Genomic DNA, 21,151 nt, shown 5'->3' with positions numbered 1-21,151 from the left:
TTTGAATTGATTCGAAGAATGAAAGTGATTTCACAGTGAAACACACTTTATTTCAATTTTTATTGAAGTGAAGTGGAAAAAAATATTAAGGCAATCCTCTTTCCAATCTCTCTACTGATGACATCCATCCATCCATCCAAAATGACTGGCCGCATCCATTAATTTGACAAAAACAAAAATGAAAATTAGTTACAAAATGATTGATAAATTAATAGTGTATATATATTTTATTTTGGACATTTTATTATCATGTGATTAACCATCGATGTTTGTGTTTACACACTCATTACTTTTGTTGATGATTGATTGATTATTGATCAATGATGAAATGATTGTAGATCACGTTTCAAACGAAGACCAAGTGTTTGTGCATCAATATGCCATTGTTGTATTTGTTCCAAAAAATGATCTAAATTTTTATTCATTTCATATTCTTCTTGTATTAGATTTAATTGATCTTTTATAATATGAATATGACGATGAAGTTCAGCAAATTGTTGTTTACCACCATCACCATTACCTTTATCAGTTTGTTTTGCTTGATTCAATAATAATTCAATTTCATTCAAGGATAATTTTACACGTTCGATATCGGTATCGATAGTCGATATCGATGTTGTTGCTGTTGTTTCCGAATTCGATTGTTTTTGTTGTTCATCACTGCTATCCAATGTTGATACTAATGTTGATTGAAGAATTATTATCATCATCATCATCAATGGTAACAAGAATCGATAATTTTGTTGCATGATCATTATTTGGTGGAATTGAAAAACAGCAAAAAATCAGTCAAAATGAAATGAAGATGGTGATGATGTTGGTATCGTTTATTTATATGGTCAATCATTTTTTATGGTGGTGGTCAGTTTGGTCAGCCAGGAGAAAAAAAAATCCGGAAAATCGAATGCAGGATGGAAATTTTTCCTGCTAAACAAAAATTTGTAAAAAAATATAATGCTGGTATCCGTCCAGCAGGAGAGAGAGAGAGAGAGAGAGATCATTGGATACATTGATTAGTGATCAGTGATCGATAATTGATCAATAAAGAAGAATATTTAATAAAAATGTTAAACGTAAACCATATTGATTATTAAATTGTTCTAATGTTTCGGATATATTTATTAATAATGTATTGGCTAATACTTCTAAACAACATAATAAAATAAATGTAAATGTTAAAAATAAATGTATTAAAAGGAGAAGAAAATTCATTTTTGCTTGTTGTTTGGATATTGAAAAATGATTCACAGCGAACGAACGAACGAAAACAAAATGATATGATATGATCGACGATGATGATGATGGTCAACGTGTGTGATGGTCAAGGGTTAACTTTTTTTTTTCTTTTATTTTATGGTCGTTGGAAACTCGCACACACTGTGTGTGTTTTAATGATAATTTGATTACGAATGTAAATAACTAACTATAGCAAAAAATATTTGTCGTTTTTTTTCTGGCGACCATGATGATTGATTTTTCATTATTGCTGGCTGTATTGAAAAACAAAAAACAAAAATCATTAGCTGATGGCTGTGTACCGGATATAAACACTGAAAACACACACACAGATATACAACGCACGTAAACACACAGATATACATGTAATCCATGTAATGATGGTGGATTAGCATTACCTGTGTGTGTGTTAATAGTGGTGGTGGTGGTCATATTTTGTTGACTGCCATTTGCCTTGTCTGTCTGTCTGTCTGTGTGTAATGGATATTTTATCCAAAGAAAATGACCAAGGCCGGTTGCTTTTTTTGTTTTTTGTTTTTTTTTCGTAAGAAAAAAAACTTTTCCATACGAACATACGAACAACATTGATTTTTTGTTTTTTGTTTGCTATAAAAAAAAAATTGTGAAATTTTATTTTCTGTTTTTAGTTTTTCATTTGAAACAAAAAAAAAGCTAATCAAAAATATCTTTTTTTTTCTACATTTGCAAATTCCAAATGAAATTGGATAATGACATTGATTTTTCTGTTTGAAACACTGGCTAATTAAGATGCAAAGAAAAGACACACAGAGAGAGAGGGATACGAAGATCACGCATGTTGATTAGATAGAAATTGATGCGGCTATATTTGCCAAAATGTGCGAAAAAAGAAAAGGATGTTTTCCTTGTTTTTTTCATTCCATAAAATAACCATAAATTCTTAATGATTCTAATGGCCAATTATCATTGTTTTTGTTGGTTTTGGTTCCATTGGATGCCGATAATGTTATAAAACGTCCACTCAATCCACATGGCTATAATAAGGAAAAACCGAAATTGAAAAAAAACCTGAATAATTTCATAGATTTTTTTTTATGTAATTAAATTACCTGACAACGAATCCATTTACGATTTGTAGTTGAAGTGGATTTTTTCCCCAATGATTGATAATCTAGGGTTGTCAATGATGATCCATAATCATAACGATAACATAAATTTCCATTATCATCCACAACATTCGTAACATCTGCATTCGAAACATCCTGTTTCTTGTTTTTGTTGCCAGTAGATTTTCGATCATTACGTTTCAATGGTTCATTGTTATGAACACGAATTTCAAACGGAATTAGCGATGATGATGAACGTTTTGTTTGTTGAAAACTAAAACCAGTCATATAGATTGATTTTTTAAATTCATATTGAATGTTTGATTCAGATACGGTACGTTTTGCTTTTTTGGTCATATCGACTAAGGAAGAGGAAGGATGAAGAAACCAGCGGGTTAAAAAAAAAAATTGATCATTTTGGAGGTGGGCGGGTGAAAAGGGGGAGGAGCTAAAAAACATTTTAATACATACTTCGATTATGATTACGGCCATCCAAATAATCACGTGTAAAATAAAGAAAATTTGTTTGATTATTTTCATCAAATTTTGGTTGTAAATCATTTCGACCTAAAAATCTACATTGTCCATTTTGTTTATTGATTCTATGCAACAGAGAGAAGAAGAAGAAGAAAACCAATTCAATCGATAATCAATCGATCTGATTTGATAATGAAAAAACGAAAAAACTTACTCAATACAATGACAATCCGTTTGTTCGAAACAATCAATCGAACATGATACTATTGATCCTTTTGGTGGATGTTGCCCAGTTCGACGATCAAATTCTAATTGACCAAAATTTTTTGACATAAATTGTTCATTTATATCATAATTTTTATTATGGATTAACCATCCTGGTGGTTTTCGATCTTGACCATCTGAATCCTTAAATTTCAAAAAAAATAATGGATAACAGACGATTATTGATTACTGAAAGATTACCTCATCTGTTGATCGACAATCAATAAATCGATTTGATTGAAATATCATTAATGTGAAAATAGTCAATAATTTCATCGACATTTTTGTCGAAATAGCCATCATGGTGATTTTAACTGGCAACTTCGTGATAGAATCGTAAAAATGAAATGTCAATTCGTTTTCGGGGTGTTTGACGGATTCCTGGATTCTTTGTTTGATTTTGTTTTCATTGTTTCATTGTTTCTATGGTCTTTAAACAACGAAAAACCAGATTCTGTCCGACCAGATTCAAATGAATAATTTATTTGAATGTTCAACCAGAGAAAACAAAATCCATTTTTTTTTTTTTTTTTTGGTGTAATGAAAAATCTCATTTACATTCTGATCGCATACCTTTGATGATGATCAGGATCAGGATCATGATCAATTTGTTAATTGAGGTAGTGATTTTTTTCTCTGGTTTTCCAAAAATAAATAAAAAGACCAAGATAATAATGGCGCCTAAAGTGTTAAAGAAATTCAAATTTTTTAAAAAAAGTGAAAAGCGCCATCTAGTGAGCGAAGATGACATTTATTTTGAGAATTTTTTTTCAAAAAAAAAAAAAAAAAAAAAAAAAAAAAAATGAAATATGATCCGTTGCTCGATGATGATTATGATCAACCATCGAGCCGCACAGATTAAACATGTGACATATTATGCATTACGTCACATATGTCACAAGACAAGAGAGAGGTAAACAAAAGTTGGAGGAGAGATGAAGAGGTTATTGTCATCATTCGGATGAAATGGCAAAAATGGATGGGGAGGATGCATGGCCCTGTTAATGGCTTCTGCTCGAACATAATCAAACCGAAAATAATCCTTCACCACCCCCATCATCGTTAAACGCAGTGTTTGGAAAAAGATAGACACCGCCAGCTGCTGCTGCTATTGATGCTTAATGGTGGCAGAGATCAAATAAAAAAAGAAAGTTTTGAATAAGCGCCAAAGAAAAAATTGTCACACACAACATGTGTCATTCATATTTTCCTAAAATAAAATTTTTTTTTTAAACAAAATAATAACGGTCGCTGGGGTTGATGTTTTCATTTTCATCAGTTTCTTCTTGTTGCATCACTGCAGTGTGTTTATAAACATTTCATTTTCGTTTTCGTTTTTGGCATCCGAAAAAACATAAAAAACCAATGCAGAGCAAAAATCTGTTTCTGTTACTCTGCATGTATAATACGAGTGTGTATTGCATATGCAACATTTTTGATTTTTGCGATTTTTTTTTTTTTTTTTTTTTTTTTGGTGATCCTCTCTGATATTTTTCTGGTTTGTCATCATTATTATCATCAAAAAAGCTAAAAAGTGTTTGTTTTGAATGAGCGCATCAATTTAGTGAGGGAGAGAGAGAGAGAGAATCAAAGAATTTCTTCCATTTAGTTTTCAAGTTGTGTAATTTTTGTTTGTTTGTAAAAATGATCATCGATCATTTGCTCATATTTGGCTGACTGTGTGACCAATTCAATGAAAAAAGAAAAAATTTGTTACGAATGAAAATTTCGTTTTTGTTTAAAACAAACAAACAAACAGCAACACGGAGAAACGATACATAACCTTTTCGGTTCGATTTACATAAAAAAATCAATTTTTTTTTTTTGAAAATTTCGATTCGCCTTGGTTATGCTGCTGCTGAATGTTTCAAGTTTGTTTTCTTTTTTTTACGTGAATTTGCTGAATACAGACGCCCAAATACGATACGATCCAATGGTCATAGTTCTCTCTCGTTATCTCTCAGGTAAATATTACCTGTCTGTCTGTGTGTGAAATGTGATCATGAATTTCGTGTTTTTTTTCACCAAAAATAAAAACCACATTTTTGAATCCAGGTCCATTTTTTTCGTTAGTTTCAAATTGACAACAAAATCATTCATATTTGTCATTTGTTTGTTTGTTTAATGCTTTCGTTTTTTTCTGGATTTCATCAATGACAAATGAGAAAAAAATTGGCCATTTCCTATCAACATTTATCACATTCAATTTTAATATAGTGAAAATGAAATGATATTGAATGTCAGAAATGTTTTTTTTGGATTTTTTTGTTTGTTTGAAACCGAAAAAAATGGATTCATTCTGAAACATTCTGAATCCATCATGGTGCGATTGATCTGATATCAATCAATCAATCAATCAATCATATTTTCGTGGTCAGTTTTGATTGATTAAACATCTTGATTGTCTTTTTTGATTGCTTCAATTCTTCAATGATTATCCCTTTTGCAATTTGTGAAAAAAAAGAGTTGAAAAAAGAAACGACAATTTTTTAAACGATCATCATTGTTATTATAATGATGATGATGATTATAATGTTAATCTTTTTTATTTTTACTTTCTCTGCCCATTTTGAATTGCCCTCTAGCCATCCGTTCAATTCAAAATCACATCAATTTTATTCTGAACATAATCATCGTTAAACATCAACGAAAACCAAAAATCTTATCTAATTTTAAGCCATCTTTGTGTGTGTGTGTGTCTGATATGTGACCAGCTAAAAAGTCAATTTATCATCCGGTGTTTTTCACATATACATACAAAAAGAGAAAAATATTTTATTTCTGCGATGCACACATAAAAAACACAAACATTCACCTTGACCTTGAATGAAATGAATGAACCGTCCCTTTTTTTCGGTTGTTGTTGTTGTTATTCGGTGGATTGATTTAAATCAAAATCAAAAAAAAATATAGAGGTTTTAAAACTGACTTACCCAAACCGAACCAAAACAAAACAAAAAACAATCGAACCAACCACCGAACATATGAAAAAAAAAGTGAATCTTGTTGTTCGTTATTCGTTTGTTACATGAATGAATTGAAAAAATATCGATCAAATGTCTTTGTTAAGCAAAAAACATCGATAAAAACCTAAACAAAAAGAAGCTTCTTGATATTTTCAGAGAGGCAAATCATCATTGCAAACGAGGAAAACTTCGTAACAAAAAAAACTAACCATTATCATTATCACCATCATCATCATCATCCACTTCTGGAATTCTGGAATCCAACAATAACAGCGAAAACCATAATCTGGCTCAATCAGTTGATCAATATGAACTGGGCCTGGAATTCATTCGAATGTCTTTTATTATCATTATTATTATGGCTCCAGATTAGTTTGCCTAGTCAATCGATATCGATTGATAATAATCGATCATCATATCAATCATCGGATAATGTTCACAACAACAAAACATCAAATCGTGAACGTCGTTTTCTTTTTTCACAGCCATCATCATCTTCTTCGTCGTCATCGTCTTCATCATCATCATCTAGTCAAATAAATGGAATTATTGATGAAACAAAATTACCAATGTTATATATTGGTGAAGTTGATCTCACCAATCATTTTGATTGTAATCGTTGGTTAGAACCAAATCTTTTTCAATGTCAACATCATTATGAAAATCATATTCGTCATCAGATTTCGAAACGTTATGAATCATTTCGTCAAAATCAATTATCAAATTCATATTATTATCCTAATCATCAGAATCATAATAAAAATGAATTAAAATTTAAAATTAGTCGTAATGATGAATATATTAAACAAGCATCATGTTGTGGTATGTGGCATGCACGTGATTGTGTTATTAATCATATTATAATGGAAACAAAATTACCCGATGATTGTCCAACGGATTTAATTGATCGATATCGACGATTACCAATTGAACCATTAGTTCGTGAATCAGTTTTTGATTATTGTTCGGAATATGGTGATGGTTCATCAATTTGTAAACAAATTTCATCCAAATCATCATCTAAATCATCATCATTGTATTTTACATATTTTAATCAAATTATATATTCATTGATTATATCTATTATTATCATTCGAATATATTAATGATAATCATTATTTTGTAATTGTAAAATAAATTTTTTAAAAAGAAAAAATTTTTACTTACTTTTTTTATATAAAATCCGCTCGAAAATACATTCGAATTATAAATTCGAATTTTTCTTTTGTTCGATTCGTTTAATTCGATTTGCGCATGTAATTTATGGTTTGTTGCTATTTTTGTTTGTTGCTATTTTCGATTTTTGGCTATTTTTTTTTTTTGTTGTTGAAGAATTTATTCGAATTTGGCTATAGCAACATGAATAGCTCAACATGTTCGAAATAGAATAACGATGAAGCCAAACAAAAACAAAAGAAAAATCTTTGAAAATAATTCGATCAATGAATTCATCATCGTCATTTTGGTCTTTGTTGATGTAAATAGAATTGGATTCTTCATTTTTTCCAACAACAACAAAAAAAATGACACGTCGAGCTTTACATTATGTGCTCAAGATTGGTGATCGTAACAAAAATATTCAATTTTTTCGCGATTTACTTGGCATGAAGGTTAGTTGATTGATTGATCATTTCATTTGTTTTTCATCATAATATCTGTTTTTATTAAAGGTACTTCGTCATGAAGAATTTCATGAAATGTGTCAAGCACAATGTAATGGACCATATGATGGTAAATGGAGTAAAACAATGATCGGTTATGGACCGGAAAGCGAAAATTTTGTATTAGAATTAACATATAATTATGGTATTGGTAATTATAAATTGGGTAATGATCTATTATCGATACGTATTGATTCCAAATTTGCATATGAAAATATTAGCAAACAAAAAGATGTATTTTTTATGCATAAAAATCCAGAATGTATTGTTCTTAATTCACCGGATGGTTATTTGTTCGAAGTATTTAAATCGGATCATCCACTTGATCAACCATCATTGATTACAAAAGTATCATTATCAACAACCAATGTTGATAGATCAAAAAATTATTGGCATAATCTTTTGGGTATGAATTTGCATGAAGGAAATGATAAACATTTTATCGGATCATTTGGTGAACAAGATGCACGTTTGGAAATGGTATTGATAGCCGGTAATCAACCGATACGTCATGAAAAAGCATATGGAAGAATTGCATTTGCATGTCCAGAATCCGAATTATCACAAATACAGGAACGTATGTTGGCGAATAAGCAAACCATTCTTACAAAATTGGTTAGTCTTGATACACCGGGGAAAGCTACTGTACAGGTTGTAATTCTGGCAGATCCTGATGGTCATGAAATTTGTTTTGTTGGCGACGAAGGTTTTTCAAAATTATCACAAATGGATCCAAATGCCAATGATTTATTGAAAAAGGCAATGGAAACGGATAAAAGTAATGAATGGTATGCTAAAAGTGGAGCTGGTAAACAAAAATGTGAATGAAAACTCAACTTTAATTTAGTTTGATTTGATTTGATGATGATGTTATTGAATAAAATTTGAAATGACCAACGTAGCATTCGTTCCGCCAAAACCAAATGAATTGGTCAATGCTATTCGTTGTTGGTCATTATTCCATTGATAAGTTCTGTTTGCAGCTATTTTTACTTCATTATCAATAGGATTATCTAGGTTAAGAGTTGGTGGAATTTGTCCATGATAACAGGAAAGTAAAGTGAAAATTGTTTCAGCAGCACCGGCTGCACCAAGTAAATGACCAGTCGATCCTTTGGTCGATGTTATCGTTAATGATGACAGTGATGATTTAAATAATTGTTTGATAGCCATTAATTCAATTTGATCACCAAGTGGTGTAGATGTTGCATGACAATTAATATGACCAATATTTTCGGGTTCAATATTGGCATTTTTCAATGCATTTAACATTGAATAACGTGCACCACGACCATCTTCACTTGGTGCTGTTATATGATGTGCATCAGCTGAAAGGCCATAACCTTGAATTTCACCGAAAATTGTTGCTTGACGATCAAGGGCATGTTGCAATTCTTCGAGCATTACAATAGCAGCTGATTCACCCATAACAAAACCACAACGATCTTGATCGAATGGTCGCGATGCTCGTTCCGGTTGATCATTATAACGGGTACATAAAGCACGAATACGACAAAATGATGCTATCGACAGTGGATGAATAGGTGATTCAACACCACCAGCCAACATTATATCAGCATGATTTAATCGAATAAAATTTGTTGCATCACCAATTGAATGTGCACCTGTTGTACATGCAGTCGATACTGAATGATTAGGGCCACAAAATCCATATTTCATACTAACATAACCGGCAGGCATATTTAATAGAATTTTTGTTATAAAATGTGGACTAACCCGACTATAACCATTTTGTCGTAAACGATCACCAGCATTGATAACATCTTCAAAATCGACCATACCGCTACCGATTGCAACACCACATCTTTGTGATTCTTGATCGTTTTTTGGTCCAGACCAACCTGATGATTGTAATGCTTCATGTACAGCCAGCAATGTATACAGACTTGATCGAGAATAAGTTCGAATTTGATTCGGTGTAAATGTTTCGGATAAACATTCATCAATATTTGGTATATAACCAGCAATCTGACATGGTATATCATTCGATAATGGATATGCATCAAATTTTTCAATTTTTCGTATACCAGATTTACCTGATAATAAATTTGTCCATGATTGTTGTACACCGATACCTAATGGTGAAATTAGACCAATACCAGTAACAACAACACGACGATAATATCGTCGATTATTAACGGTGGACAAAAAAATTCGGGTAATTCGAATCGAATGAATCGATGATAAACGAAACATGGTGATGAACGAATTCCAAAAAACAAGCAACCAACGCCATCTACTATCGATAGTCATCATCGTTTTTTTTAAACATTCGAAAAAAAACATTCGAATATTTTGTGAAGGCCAAATTTTTTTTTCCTTCCGAACATTTCAATGTGACAAATTATGTTTCTTCGAGAAAAAAAAGTAAAAATTGCTAATTACTTTTGCTATTTGTAATCTAATTTTATCTCTATTTCAGCTAGAGAAAGTGAAAGCGAATATTTTCAACAAACAAACAACAAAAAATAATTCATCATTTAACCCTTGATGTCTAATAATGATGATATTCTATTCGGTTCTTCAGTTCAGTTGTGGAATCCATAATAAATTAAATTGACCTTCATATTCTTCATTTGCTGCCGCCATTCGTTGTTTAGAATGGTTTCTTTCTTCTTCATTTTTCATTTTTTCTTCAAGATGCTATTTTTATAATCATCATCATCATCATCATCATCATTATGATTATTATGATTATTATTATGATGATGATTGTTTTTAATAATAATCATCATCATAATCAAAGCATTCACAAGAGAAAAGAATAGCAGGATTAAGAACGAAAAATGTTTTTTTATGGTGATGATTGTATTCGAAGAATTCAAAGAATCGTGATTCTTTTTTTGTGCAAAAGTTTTGTGTATTGTTTGCCAAAATTATCATCATCACCGAACCAGACCAAACGACTGAACGAAACGAATTGAAATTAAAACAAAAAAAAATTGATAGAATTTTTTTTGTTTTTTAATCGTAATGGATGATAATTAATGTAGCAAAACGGTAACAATTGAAAATATCTTATTCAATGTTTTGGCTTGCCTGATGATGATAATAAATGGAGACAACAATAATATCAGGAATTTATCATTTTCATCATCATCATCATTATCATCCATGATTTTGACCTTCAAAACAAAAAATATTGTCATTCGTCGACAGAAAGAAATTGAGAAACTGAGAACGAAAAAAAAAGACAATGTAAAATGATTATGAAAATGTTGCCAATAAAATGAATCGATTGTGCAATTATTTTGGCCACGGCAGCATCCAGCCAGCCAAAATTCAAGGTGTGTGTGTGTGTATATATCGCTCGCCCAATTCACCATCCATACAATGTTTTTTTTCGTTTTTTGCTTTGAATGTTGAGGGTGACATTCAAAAACAAAAAAAAATTTCCTTCTCTCACTCACAATGATATGATTAACACTTTTTTTGGATGTCAAACCCAAAACAGAATATAATGGAATTAAGGACATGATCAAAAAACGAAAAATTCTGGTTTCCCAATTCTATTCTGTTCTGCTGCGGGAAGAAGAAAAGAAAAGAAGATAATTAAAACTTTCCATTTCATCATTTCATCATTTTCATTCGTTTTGCTAGTTGGCTTTGATGTGAATATTGAAATTCTTGATGATGATGATGTTGATGATGAAGTGTGATGATGATGATTTCTATTATTATCATCATCAAACAACATCATTGCGGATGGATTTTGATGAACATTTTTCTCCATTCTTTCCTTGTTCGGTTGCGATCCAAACGCACACACACACGATATATTAGTGAAATGAATGCCAACATTTCTTTTTTTGTTCGCAAAGCGAGAGAGAGAGAGAGAGAGAGAGAGAGAGAGAGAGAATAAGGAATTCATTTAGTCTGTTTGAATAATGATGGACTGCCATCAGTGTATGATGATGATGATGATGTTCACGCTATAACATCAAAGAATTTTTTTTCCATCATCAAAACATATAGAGTCGATTCTTTTTAGTAAGTTGTGATGGGGATGTGAATGAATACCATTATCATCATCAGTATCATCATATACAGAGCAGAACCTAAATATAAAAAAAAAGTTTCTATTTCGACATTTTCGTCTTTTTCTTTTTCTTTTCTATATTCGAATATCAGAATATTCGAATGTTTTTTTTTATTCGGTATAATATCATTGTCGTTATCATGATAGTGGTGTTAGTGATATGACAGTTAAGCTTTGAATTTTTTTTTTTTTTGGCGACAAAATTTTTCATCTACCACTCTCATCAACGACGACGATCATCATCTAAGACATTGTGTGTTCAAAGTTATCGTTGTTGCTTGATGGATGTTTGTTTGTTTGTTTCTGGTTGTGTGTGTGTGTGATGGTGTAGAAAATAAATCCAGTCTATGTTTGAATGTTTGAATCGATCGGATGATTTTTGTGTGTTCAACAGCAAAGTTATCTTTTTTCTTTTCTTGGTTTTTCTTTCTTCGAAAGCGACATCATTGATGATGATCCATCATCTTTGATTGATTGATTGATTTGATTGGATTCGATTCGATTCATCAAAACAAAAAAAAACAAAACATTCGAATTCGACATATTTTCACCCAAATAGACCCGGTGCTGTGCAACAAGTGGTCTGAGATCGATACAATCGATCCAGAATCGAACAAAAAAAAACATCGATAGTGGTACGTCATTTGTGTGTGTGTGTTCCGACAAAAAAAACCGGAAATCTTCACTTTACTTACGAACAACCAGAATAATAGAATCTGGGGAAAAAAATCTCTTCAGTTTTAAAGGTAAGCAAAGAATTTTATTTTTTTCCATTTCATTTTGGCTTCCAAAAAAAACCGACTGACAATATCGATTGATTAATTGATTTTTTTGTTCGATATGTTCGATGTTTTTGTTACCAAACTCGTGATCGATGGTACTGATCGCCCACACACACACACACACACACTGGTTGATTTGATTTGGTTGTGGAGAGAAAAACGAGCAAAAAAAAACAATGATTTTTTAGCCAAAAAAACAAACAACCAGATTCTCAATCAACCATATTCTGTCGTTTGAATTTTTCGTTTTGAAGGCCACCTTCATTCATTCATTCATTCACTGATTTGATTTGTCATTTTTTTTCTTTTAACAAAAAATTTCTGGTGTAGTTATCATTGATCGCATTTTTTTTGGCTTGCCAACATTCAATGCGATATATGCGATATACGATAGCAGCCAAAAACTGCTATAATGATAACGATGATGACGCAAATATAAAAACTTTGCGTCATCATCATCATTATCAGCATCATTTATGGCATTGATCTTAACGCTGTTTAAATGACCCTCATTGATTGATCGATCATTACGTTCATTGGTCAATCGATAATCAATCAATCAAATAGATGAAATAGATGAATTTCGAATGTTGACCAAGACTGGATTCTTTCAACTCAAAAAAACAAAAACAAAACTTTAAAGATCCAGAGAAAGAATCTTCATTGAAAATATTTTTACTTTTCGAATCACTAGATGGCAGATCATCATCCATCATTATGATCCATAAGGTAAATGCACTGAAATGGAATGGAATAATAATGTTTCACCACCATAGACGCCGTCATCATTTTTTTTTTTTTTAATATCACCGGTTTCAATATTCCAATATTCGATGCGCCTATGCTACTACTACCACCACCATTATCATCACATTGGATATTTTTTTTCAGCCGAAATTTTTCGTTGTTTGTTAAGACATACGTGTTGTTAACTAAAACACTTTAATAGACACACAGAAACACAACACGCATTTTAGTCTTTTTTTTTCTTTTAGTCGCTGGATAAATAGTGATTATTTTATTTTGTTTTTTAACTGTTGTTTTTTTCCATGTCCATCCACACCATCCATTCATCATCATCACATCGGTTTTGATTTATCCAAGGATTCTTTAGAACATCGAACAATCGTCATCGATCGAATCGATTGAATGAATCGTCAGTTTTTTCTGCTTTTTTGTTCAGTTCTTGCTCTGTTTTGAATTGCCATTGAGAATTTTTGCCAATTTGAATTGAATGTGAAGAACACAGAACACAAAGGAAAAACTAAATCAAAATCAAAATTTTCTTCTTTCTTCGAGCATTTCATCGAACCAAGACTGTTTTTTATCCGTGGTGGTCGGAAATTTTCTGTTGGTTTTTTTTCGAACCATATCGAACCCCTCTTGCATTCGATTTTTTTTCGGTTCAAAACCGATGATTAATTATTGGTTATCTTTTTTGATTTGTTGTTGTTGTTGAATATTTTCCATCATCATCAACACACCAGACAAATATCAAATTACTGTCCGCAAAATAAAAGAAAAAAGAAAAGAAATATCAATATGCAATCATCATTTGAATGATGATAGTGATAATCGTATTTAAATCATCATCATTGATTTGATAACAACAACGACGAAAAAAATGATTTAATATAATTAATGCGACCGACTTTTTTCTAAATGATTATTATTGAATCGCACTGAAATCATTCTGAAAATTTCTGGAAAAAACGAAGAGAAACGCATTCAATTCCATCATTTTTCCTGGTTCGATCATTCAATTCGTTCCACACATTGTTTTCATTCCACTCATTCATCAATTCATCCATTAACCATTCATCAATTTCAATATCATCATCGATTCTTTATAAAGGCAATCGATCCATTTGATCGATCAGCTGATTATTATTATTCTTAAAATCTGTATTTTTCAATAGTGATTGTTTTTAACAAATTTGTAAAATTTCAACCAGTTTTATAAAAACCGGGATAAATCTTTTTGTAAATTTAATTAGTAATTTTACAATTTTCGAATTATTAATTTTCTTTCTTTGTTTTTCTCTCTCCCTTTTTATATAATTTAGGTAAAAAAAACGAAAAATTCACTGCGATATTGTCATATTCTTTCATTCATTCATTCATTTTTTCTGTTGATTCGAATCGATCTAGATCTAGGAATAATATTTGTAAATTATATTTAATCAATTATGGAATTGGCTCATACAAAAACATCACAAGAGGTACTCGATTATTTCGGTACCGATAGAGAACGTGGTCTTTCACTTTCACAAGTGAAAGAAAATCAAGAAAAATATGGCCCTAATGGTATGTTTTTGTTTTTTGTTTGTTTTCGGTTGACTAATGAATAATGATCATCCTTTATTTCCAAAAATTTGAAAACAACACAGAACTACCGGCTGAAGAAGGAAAATCCATTTGGCAGCTTGTATTGGAACAATTTGATGATTTATTGGTTAAAATATTGTTACTTGCAGCAATTATTTCATTTATATTAGCATTTTTTGAAGAAGATGAAGATACGATAACAGCATTTGTTGAACCATTTGTTATATTATTAATTTTGATTGCAAATGCTGTTGTTGGTGTTTGGCAAGAACGTAATGCTGAAGATGCAATTGAAGCATTAAAAGAATATGAACCTGAAATGGGTAAAGTTATTCGTTCGGATAAACAAGGTGTACAAAAAATTCGAGCCAAAGAAATTGTACCAGGTGATCTAGTAGAAATTTCGGTTGGTGATAAAGTACCTGCTGATATTCGTTTGATTAAAATCTTTTCAACAACATTACGTGTTGATCAATCTATATTGACCGGTGAATCGGTTTCGGTTATTAAACATACTGATATGATACCGGATCCACGTGCTGTTAATCAGGATAAGAAAAATATCTGTTTTTCTGGTACAAATATTGCTGCTGGTAAAGCATTAGGTATTGTTATTGCTACCGGTTTGGATACAGCTATCGGTAAAATTCGTACCGAAATGGCCGAAACAGAAGAAGTAAAAACACCATTACAACAAAAATTAGATGAATTTGGTGAACAATTATCAAAAGTTATTTCGGTTATTTGTGTTGCTGTTTGGGCAATCAATATTGGTCATTTTAATGATCCAGCACATGGTGGTTCATGGATTAAAGGTGCAATTTATTATTTTAAAATTGCTGTTGCATTAGCTGTTGCTGCTATACCGGAAGGTTTACCTGCTGTTATTACAACTTGTTTAGCATTGGGTACACGTCGTATGGCTAAAAAAAATGCTATCGTTCGTTCATTACCATCAGTTGAAACACTTGGTTGTACATCGGTTATTTGTTCAGATAAAACCGGTACATTAACAACAAATCAAATGTCTGTTTCAAGATTTTTCCTAATTAAAAATGCTGATGGTAATAATCCTGAATTGGATGAATTTGAAGTAACTGGTTCAACATATGAACCAATTGGTGAAGTATTTCAACGTGGACAACGTATTAAATGTTCAGATTTTGAAGCAATGTTTGAAATGGCAACCATTTGTGTAATGTGTAATGATTCAAGTGTTGATTTTAATGAATATAAACAACAATTTGAAAAAGTTGGTGAAGCAACCGAAACAGCATTAGTTGTTTTAGCTGAAAAAATGAATCCATGGGAATTTGAAAAACGTGGCCTTTCACGTCGTGATGCAGCATTAGTTGTTAATCATAATGTTAAACGTATGTGGAATAAAGAATATACATTGGAATTTTCACGTGATCGTAAATCAATGAGCTCATATTGCATTCCAAAAGCTAATACAAAATTGGGTAATGATCCGAAAATGTTTGTAAAAGGTGCACCTGAAGGTATATTAGATCGTTGTACACATGTTCGAATTGGTGATCGTAAAGTACCAATGACAGCATCAATAAAGAATAAAATTCTTGATACAACACGAACATATGGTACTGGTCGTGATACATTACGTTGCCTTGGTCTTGCCACTATTGATCATCCACCTAAACCAGAAATGATGGATTTAGCTGATTCATCCAAATTTGCCCAATATGAACAACAAATGACATTAGTTGGTGTTGTTGGTATGTTAGATCCACCACGTCATGAAGTATTGGATGCTATTCAGCAATGTCGATTAGCCGGTATTCGTGTTATTGTTATAACTGGTGATAATAAAGCTACAGCTGAAGCTATTTGTCGTCGTATTGGTGTATTTACTGAAGATGAAGATACTACTGGTAAATCATATTCCGGTCGAGAATTTGATGATCTTTCTGTTAGCGAACAACGTGCTGCTTGTCGTCGTGCACGTTTATTTTCCCGAGTAGAACCAGCGCATAAAAGTAAAATTGTTGAATATTTACAAGCTGATGGTGAAATTTCTGCTATGACTGGTGATGGTGTTAATGATGCACCTGCATTGAAAAAAGCTGAAATCGGTATTGCTATGGGTTCGGGTACGGCTGTTGCTAAATCAGCAGCCGAAATGGTTTTGGCTGATGATAATTTTTCATCAATTGTATCGGCTGTTGAAGAAGGTCGTGCTATCTATAATAATATGAAACAATTTATTCGTTACCTCATTTCATCGAACATCGGTGAAGTTGTCAGGTTGGTTGATTGATTGATTGAAATGTTTTTTTCGGTTTTATTGATTATTTTTTTTGTATTGACAGTATTTTCTTGACTGCTGCTCTTGGCCTTCCTGAAGCATTGATTCCTGTACAATTATTATGGGTTAATTTGGTTACTGATGGTTTACCTGCAACTGCATTAGGTTTTAATCCACCTGATTTAGATATTATGGAACGACCACCACGTAAAGCAAATGAATCATTAATTACCGGGTGGTTATTTTTCCGTTATATGGCTGTTGGTTGTATGTATCTCATTTTTTGTAACCATTTTGTCGTTTATCATCAACATTAAAACTCTTATTTCTTATTATAGCATATGTTGGTTTTGCAACGGTCGGTGCCGCTGCATGGTGGTATATGGTTGCACCGGATGGTCCACATCTAACCTATTATCAATTATCACATCATCTTCAATGTATTACTGATCCGGATAATTTCCGTGGTGTTGATTGTAATATTTTCCATGATCCACATCCAATGACAATGGCATTATCAGTATTGGTCACCATTGAAATGTTTAATGCTCTTAATAGGTTTGTTTGTTTTTTTTAAATTTATGGTTTGGATTTTCTTATATGATTTTTTTTTTGTGTTTAGTTTGTCTGAAAATCAATCATTGTTCGCTATGCCACCATGGACAAATGTATGGCTTATTGCTGCAATTACTTTATCGATGACATTACACTTTGTTGTTTTGTATGTAGACATTCTTTCGGTAAGTCGTCATGTGATGTGATGTTGATGTGTAGATGAATTTTAATTCAAAACAAAAAATTTCTCCTTTTTTGTTTTCAAAGGTGGTCTTTTCATTATGTCCATTGACGGTATTGGAATGGTGGGCAGTATTGAAAATATCGTTTCCAGTTATTCTATTGGATGAAGTTCTTAAATATGTTGCTCGTAATTTTGTTGATGGTAAAATACATTCAAAAAATGATGCTACTATTTTCAAAAAAGCTTCTACTTCTACTCCCAATCCTCCTCATTATAAACATTTCGATTCCTCTTCATCTTTATCTTCTTCTTCTACTTCTTCTTGTTCCGTTTCCTACATCACAAAAGATCATAAAACCAATCAAAATCTAAAAGAATTAATTTTATTAATTTTAACATGGATATCATATTTCTTAATATTATTATCAACATCAAATGAATTATCTGATTTAGTGCCCACTATTGATATTTATTCATGTTTATTTGGCTAATAATTTTTTTTTTTAAATAATCTCTCTCACTCTATATATCTTATAATAATCTATTTCTATTCATATATCCAAATATTCAATGTGTCATGCAAATTAATTTAATTTAATTTAACAAACAAAAACTACAAAAAACAATTTACAATGTTTCCCCCGTTCTATATGTGTGTGTGTATTTTCCCCCTTTTTCTTAATCCATATTTGTTCACTTGTCATTTGTCACTGGTTTCTTTCTATGTTTGGTTGGGTGTCTTTTAATCTCATAATTTCGTCGTGTGTTTATCCTATTATAATATTAACAACAAAAAAAAAATTTCACTTTTTACCTACCTTATTCGGTTTCCTTTCTTTCCATTCTTTGCGTCTGTCTGTTTGTTTTTATTGTTTCTGAATGCAAAAAAAACAACCCCTCCATTTTTCAAATTTTTTTTGGTTACATTCCAATCCACCAGAGTGCAGCATTGGTTTCATTTTTGCTTTATTTTTATTTTATTTTGATTTTTTCTTTTTTTTTAACCTTTTTTTTTCTTTTTATTTTTTTTTCCAATCTTTTAACCCCCCTAAATTCTCTATCCATTTTCAACCCGATCATCACTTAATCATCACCACCAAACAGTTACTGCAAACATGGACACGGGATCGAAGAAACGAAAATAAATAACCAGAACAAACAAAAAACTCACTGAAAAAAAAATGGAAGAAAAACCCCAAAGAAAACTGCAATAAAATTAATTAATTATAATTAAATAATCCTTAATTACCTTTCTCCACCACCAACCAACCAACCAATCATCATTATCTCATTATCTAAATGAATGAAACTGAAGGGTTAAATAATAATAATAATAATATAATTTAATTTGATCATATTTAAATTATTCTTCTTCTTCTTGTTGTTCTTGTTATTTTCACCTATTTTCATCCTCATCATCAACATCATGATCATCATTATTTTACACCTATTTCCACCTACCCATCCACTTTGAAAAATTGATTGTTATAAATAGATATTACATATTATATTAGCCCAAAAAAAATTGTCCCCCGAAACTCACATACATTAGAAATTCTATCTAAAAAAAAAATATTTTAGGAATTTTAGAATACTACCTGGATTCGAATCCACTAAACAAAGAGAGAGAAAAACAAAAAGACACAGCCAAATTACACACTATATCCACATCTAATAATAATCTAGGTTGTTGTTGTTAAAATGTTTTTAAAAAATTAAAAAAAAAAATTGATAATAATAAATCCTGTATGTATCATGTATCCTCTATATATCAATATCTTTTGTGTGTTGAATGAATTTACTACAATCCTACTTATTTCGACTTCCTTCCTTCATTTGCCCAATATTCAATTCAACAAATTTGGCCCATTCATAAACATCATTATCATTAAATGTGGGTGGCTTTTGTTTCGTTGTTTCGTTGTTGTTTGGTTGTTTGTTTCCATTCAATCGATCGAGATACACAATAATCATCATTTCAATCGATCAATTTGATCACTTGATCGAATCCTCTTTTCATTCGATTTCGATTTGTTTTTCCTTTAATAATCATCAGTCGATCGATCGTTAATGAACTCTATTGTGGATCGATCAATTTCGCCAATAAAAAAAACACCTGTTGATCATTATTCTGACCAAAGATATACGGAAATGAATTATATCGATAGTATCGATGTCTTTGAGGATTTTCTTCTTTTCTTTTGTTTGATTTCGATTTCCTTGATGATCCATTAGCATCCTCATTAGTATTTTGATTTGTTTTTTGCTTTGCTTTGATTGCAAAAAGGATTGATTTCATGATGATATCATTTTCATTTTTTTTTCGAAAAAATCAAACAAGAGAAAAAAGTTAATCGAATCCGATTAATGGATGATCAGTCATCAGTCATTAATCAGTCAGTATTTATATGATCCGATCATCCGTATCAATCGATATCACGATCCGATCTCTGATTTGATTTGATCTTTGATCTGATCGATGGTTTCATCTTTTTTTCATTCAAACTTCAATTAATAACATTTCATTTGATCGAATTGACATTATTCCCAGATATTTAGCAGCAAAAACGAAAATCTTTTTGTGAATTTTAAGCCTGGTGGCCATTTCGGGCTTTCACTTTCTATTTTTGGTTTGTTCCAATTTTTTGTTTTGTTTTGTTGTTTTTCATTTTTTCCCCTTTCGAATAATTTGGGGTTAAATAAGTTTTTTTTGGCTGAAATGAATATTCAACAAAACAAGCCTTGAATTCATTTTCGTGAAAAAATGAATGAATTGTATTGAAATTTTCGTTTGTTTGCTGTAAATTTCTTCATTTTGAAAAAAACGTGTTTTCAAATTTTTTCATACAGTATGGTTGACCATGATGATGATGATGAATTTATAATTCAATTTGACCGTTTTGAGTATGCGAATGGAAGAAAAGCCAACATAAGAAATGTAAATGAACTTTTTGTTTTTCCATTTTTTACATTGAATCAAAAACACGAAGAAATTACGGTTAGGATAAGTTTTGTTGGCTTAAATTTTTTTTTGTTGTTTCGCTTAAATTTGGCTCTCAAGGAAACCAACGGTATTATTGCCTACAATTTTTTAAACAATTTTTGCGAACGTGCTAAATGTTCATTCGATTCGCTTCAATTATCAATTGATTACTTGTTTCTGTTTGATTTCATAATCCACTATTGGATTTCAACATGATGATGGACAGAAAATCAATCAGTTACAATCACTTGTCAGATTGGTCAAGCAAAATGAAAATCAATTTGAATTTTTTCAAAAAAAACGG

The 21,151-nt window shown here is 31.1% G+C and overlaps 6 protein-coding genes across 6 annotated transcripts; 3 read left to right on the top strand and 3 right to left on the bottom strand.

Moving 5' to 3' along the window:
• Positions 1–200: 200 nt before the first annotated feature.
• On the bottom strand, positions 201–1,762 carry LOC113788831 (uncharacterized). The gene has a single exon (XM_027338288.2). It carries the CDS (start codon positions 753–755, stop codon positions 318–320), a length of 438 nt encoding a protein of 145 aa, XP_027194089.2. The 5' UTR covers positions 756–1,762; the 3' UTR covers positions 201–317.
• Positions 1,763–1,868: 106 nt separating this feature from the next.
• Positions 1,869–6,085, bottom strand: LOC113788817 (uncharacterized). The gene is made up of 7 exons (XM_075823578.1): positions 5,996–6,085; positions 3,636–3,743; positions 3,264–3,516; positions 3,013–3,206; positions 2,793–2,923; positions 2,325–2,683; positions 1,869–2,249 (listed from the first exon to the last, which is right to left on the bottom strand). The coding sequence occupies exons 3-7, from the start codon at positions 3,363–3,365 to the stop codon at positions 2,130–2,132; spliced, it is 906 nt and encodes a 301-aa protein (XP_075679693.1). The 5' UTR covers positions 3,366–3,516; positions 3,636–3,743; positions 5,996–6,085; the 3' UTR covers positions 1,869–2,129.
• Positions 6,086–6,336: 251 nt separating this feature from the next.
• On the top strand, positions 6,337–7,149 carry LOC113788818 (uncharacterized). The gene has a single exon (XM_027338275.2). It carries the CDS (start codon positions 6,337–6,339, stop codon positions 7,132–7,134), a length of 798 nt encoding a protein of 265 aa, XP_027194076.2. The 3' UTR covers positions 7,135–7,149.
• A 277-nt stretch (positions 7,150–7,426) lies between these two features.
• LOC113788816 (glyoxalase domain-containing protein 4) lies at positions 7,427–8,659 on the top strand. Its single transcript, XM_027338273.2, has 2 exons — positions 7,427–7,638; positions 7,699–8,659. The coding sequence occupies exons 1-2, from the start codon at positions 7,552–7,554 to the stop codon at positions 8,515–8,517; spliced, it is 906 nt and encodes a 301-aa protein (XP_027194074.2). The 5' UTR covers positions 7,427–7,551; the 3' UTR covers positions 8,518–8,659.
• LOC113788815 (3-oxoacyl-[acyl-carrier-protein] synthase 2) lies at positions 8,511–9,939 on the bottom strand. Its single transcript, XM_027338272.2, has one exon. The coding sequence runs from the start codon at positions 9,904–9,906 to the stop codon at positions 8,560–8,562; it is 1,347 nt and encodes a 448-aa protein (XP_027194073.2). The 5' UTR covers positions 9,907–9,939; the 3' UTR covers positions 8,511–8,559.
• Positions 9,940–11,982: 2,043 nt separating this feature from the next.
• SERCA (ATPase sarcoplasmic/endoplasmic reticulum Ca2+ transporting SERCA) lies at positions 11,983–19,633 on the top strand. The gene is made up of 8 exons (XM_027338289.2): positions 11,983–12,495; positions 14,683–14,838; positions 14,922–17,124; positions 17,190–17,392; positions 17,464–17,683; positions 17,748–17,865; positions 17,948–18,065; positions 18,969–19,633. The coding sequence occupies exons 2-8, from the start codon at positions 14,721–14,723 to the stop codon at positions 19,007–19,009; spliced, it is 3,021 nt and encodes a 1,006-aa protein (XP_027194090.2). The 5' UTR covers positions 11,983–12,495; positions 14,683–14,720; the 3' UTR covers positions 19,010–19,633.
• Positions 19,634–21,151: the final 1,518 nt, after the last annotated feature.

The sequence above is a fragment of the Dermatophagoides pteronyssinus genome, unplaced genomic scaffold, assembly GCF_027571235.1.
Source record: "Dermatophagoides pteronyssinus isolate colony J.1.1.1.1 unplaced genomic scaffold, Derpt_VIB-CSIC_2022.12 sq0031, whole genome shotgun sequence".
Lineage (NCBI taxonomy): Eukaryota > Metazoa > Arthropoda > Arachnida > Sarcoptiformes > Pyroglyphidae > Dermatophagoides > Dermatophagoides pteronyssinus.
Note: the sequence above shows the minus strand (reverse complement) of the source record. Positions and strands in the feature narration are given on the sequence as shown.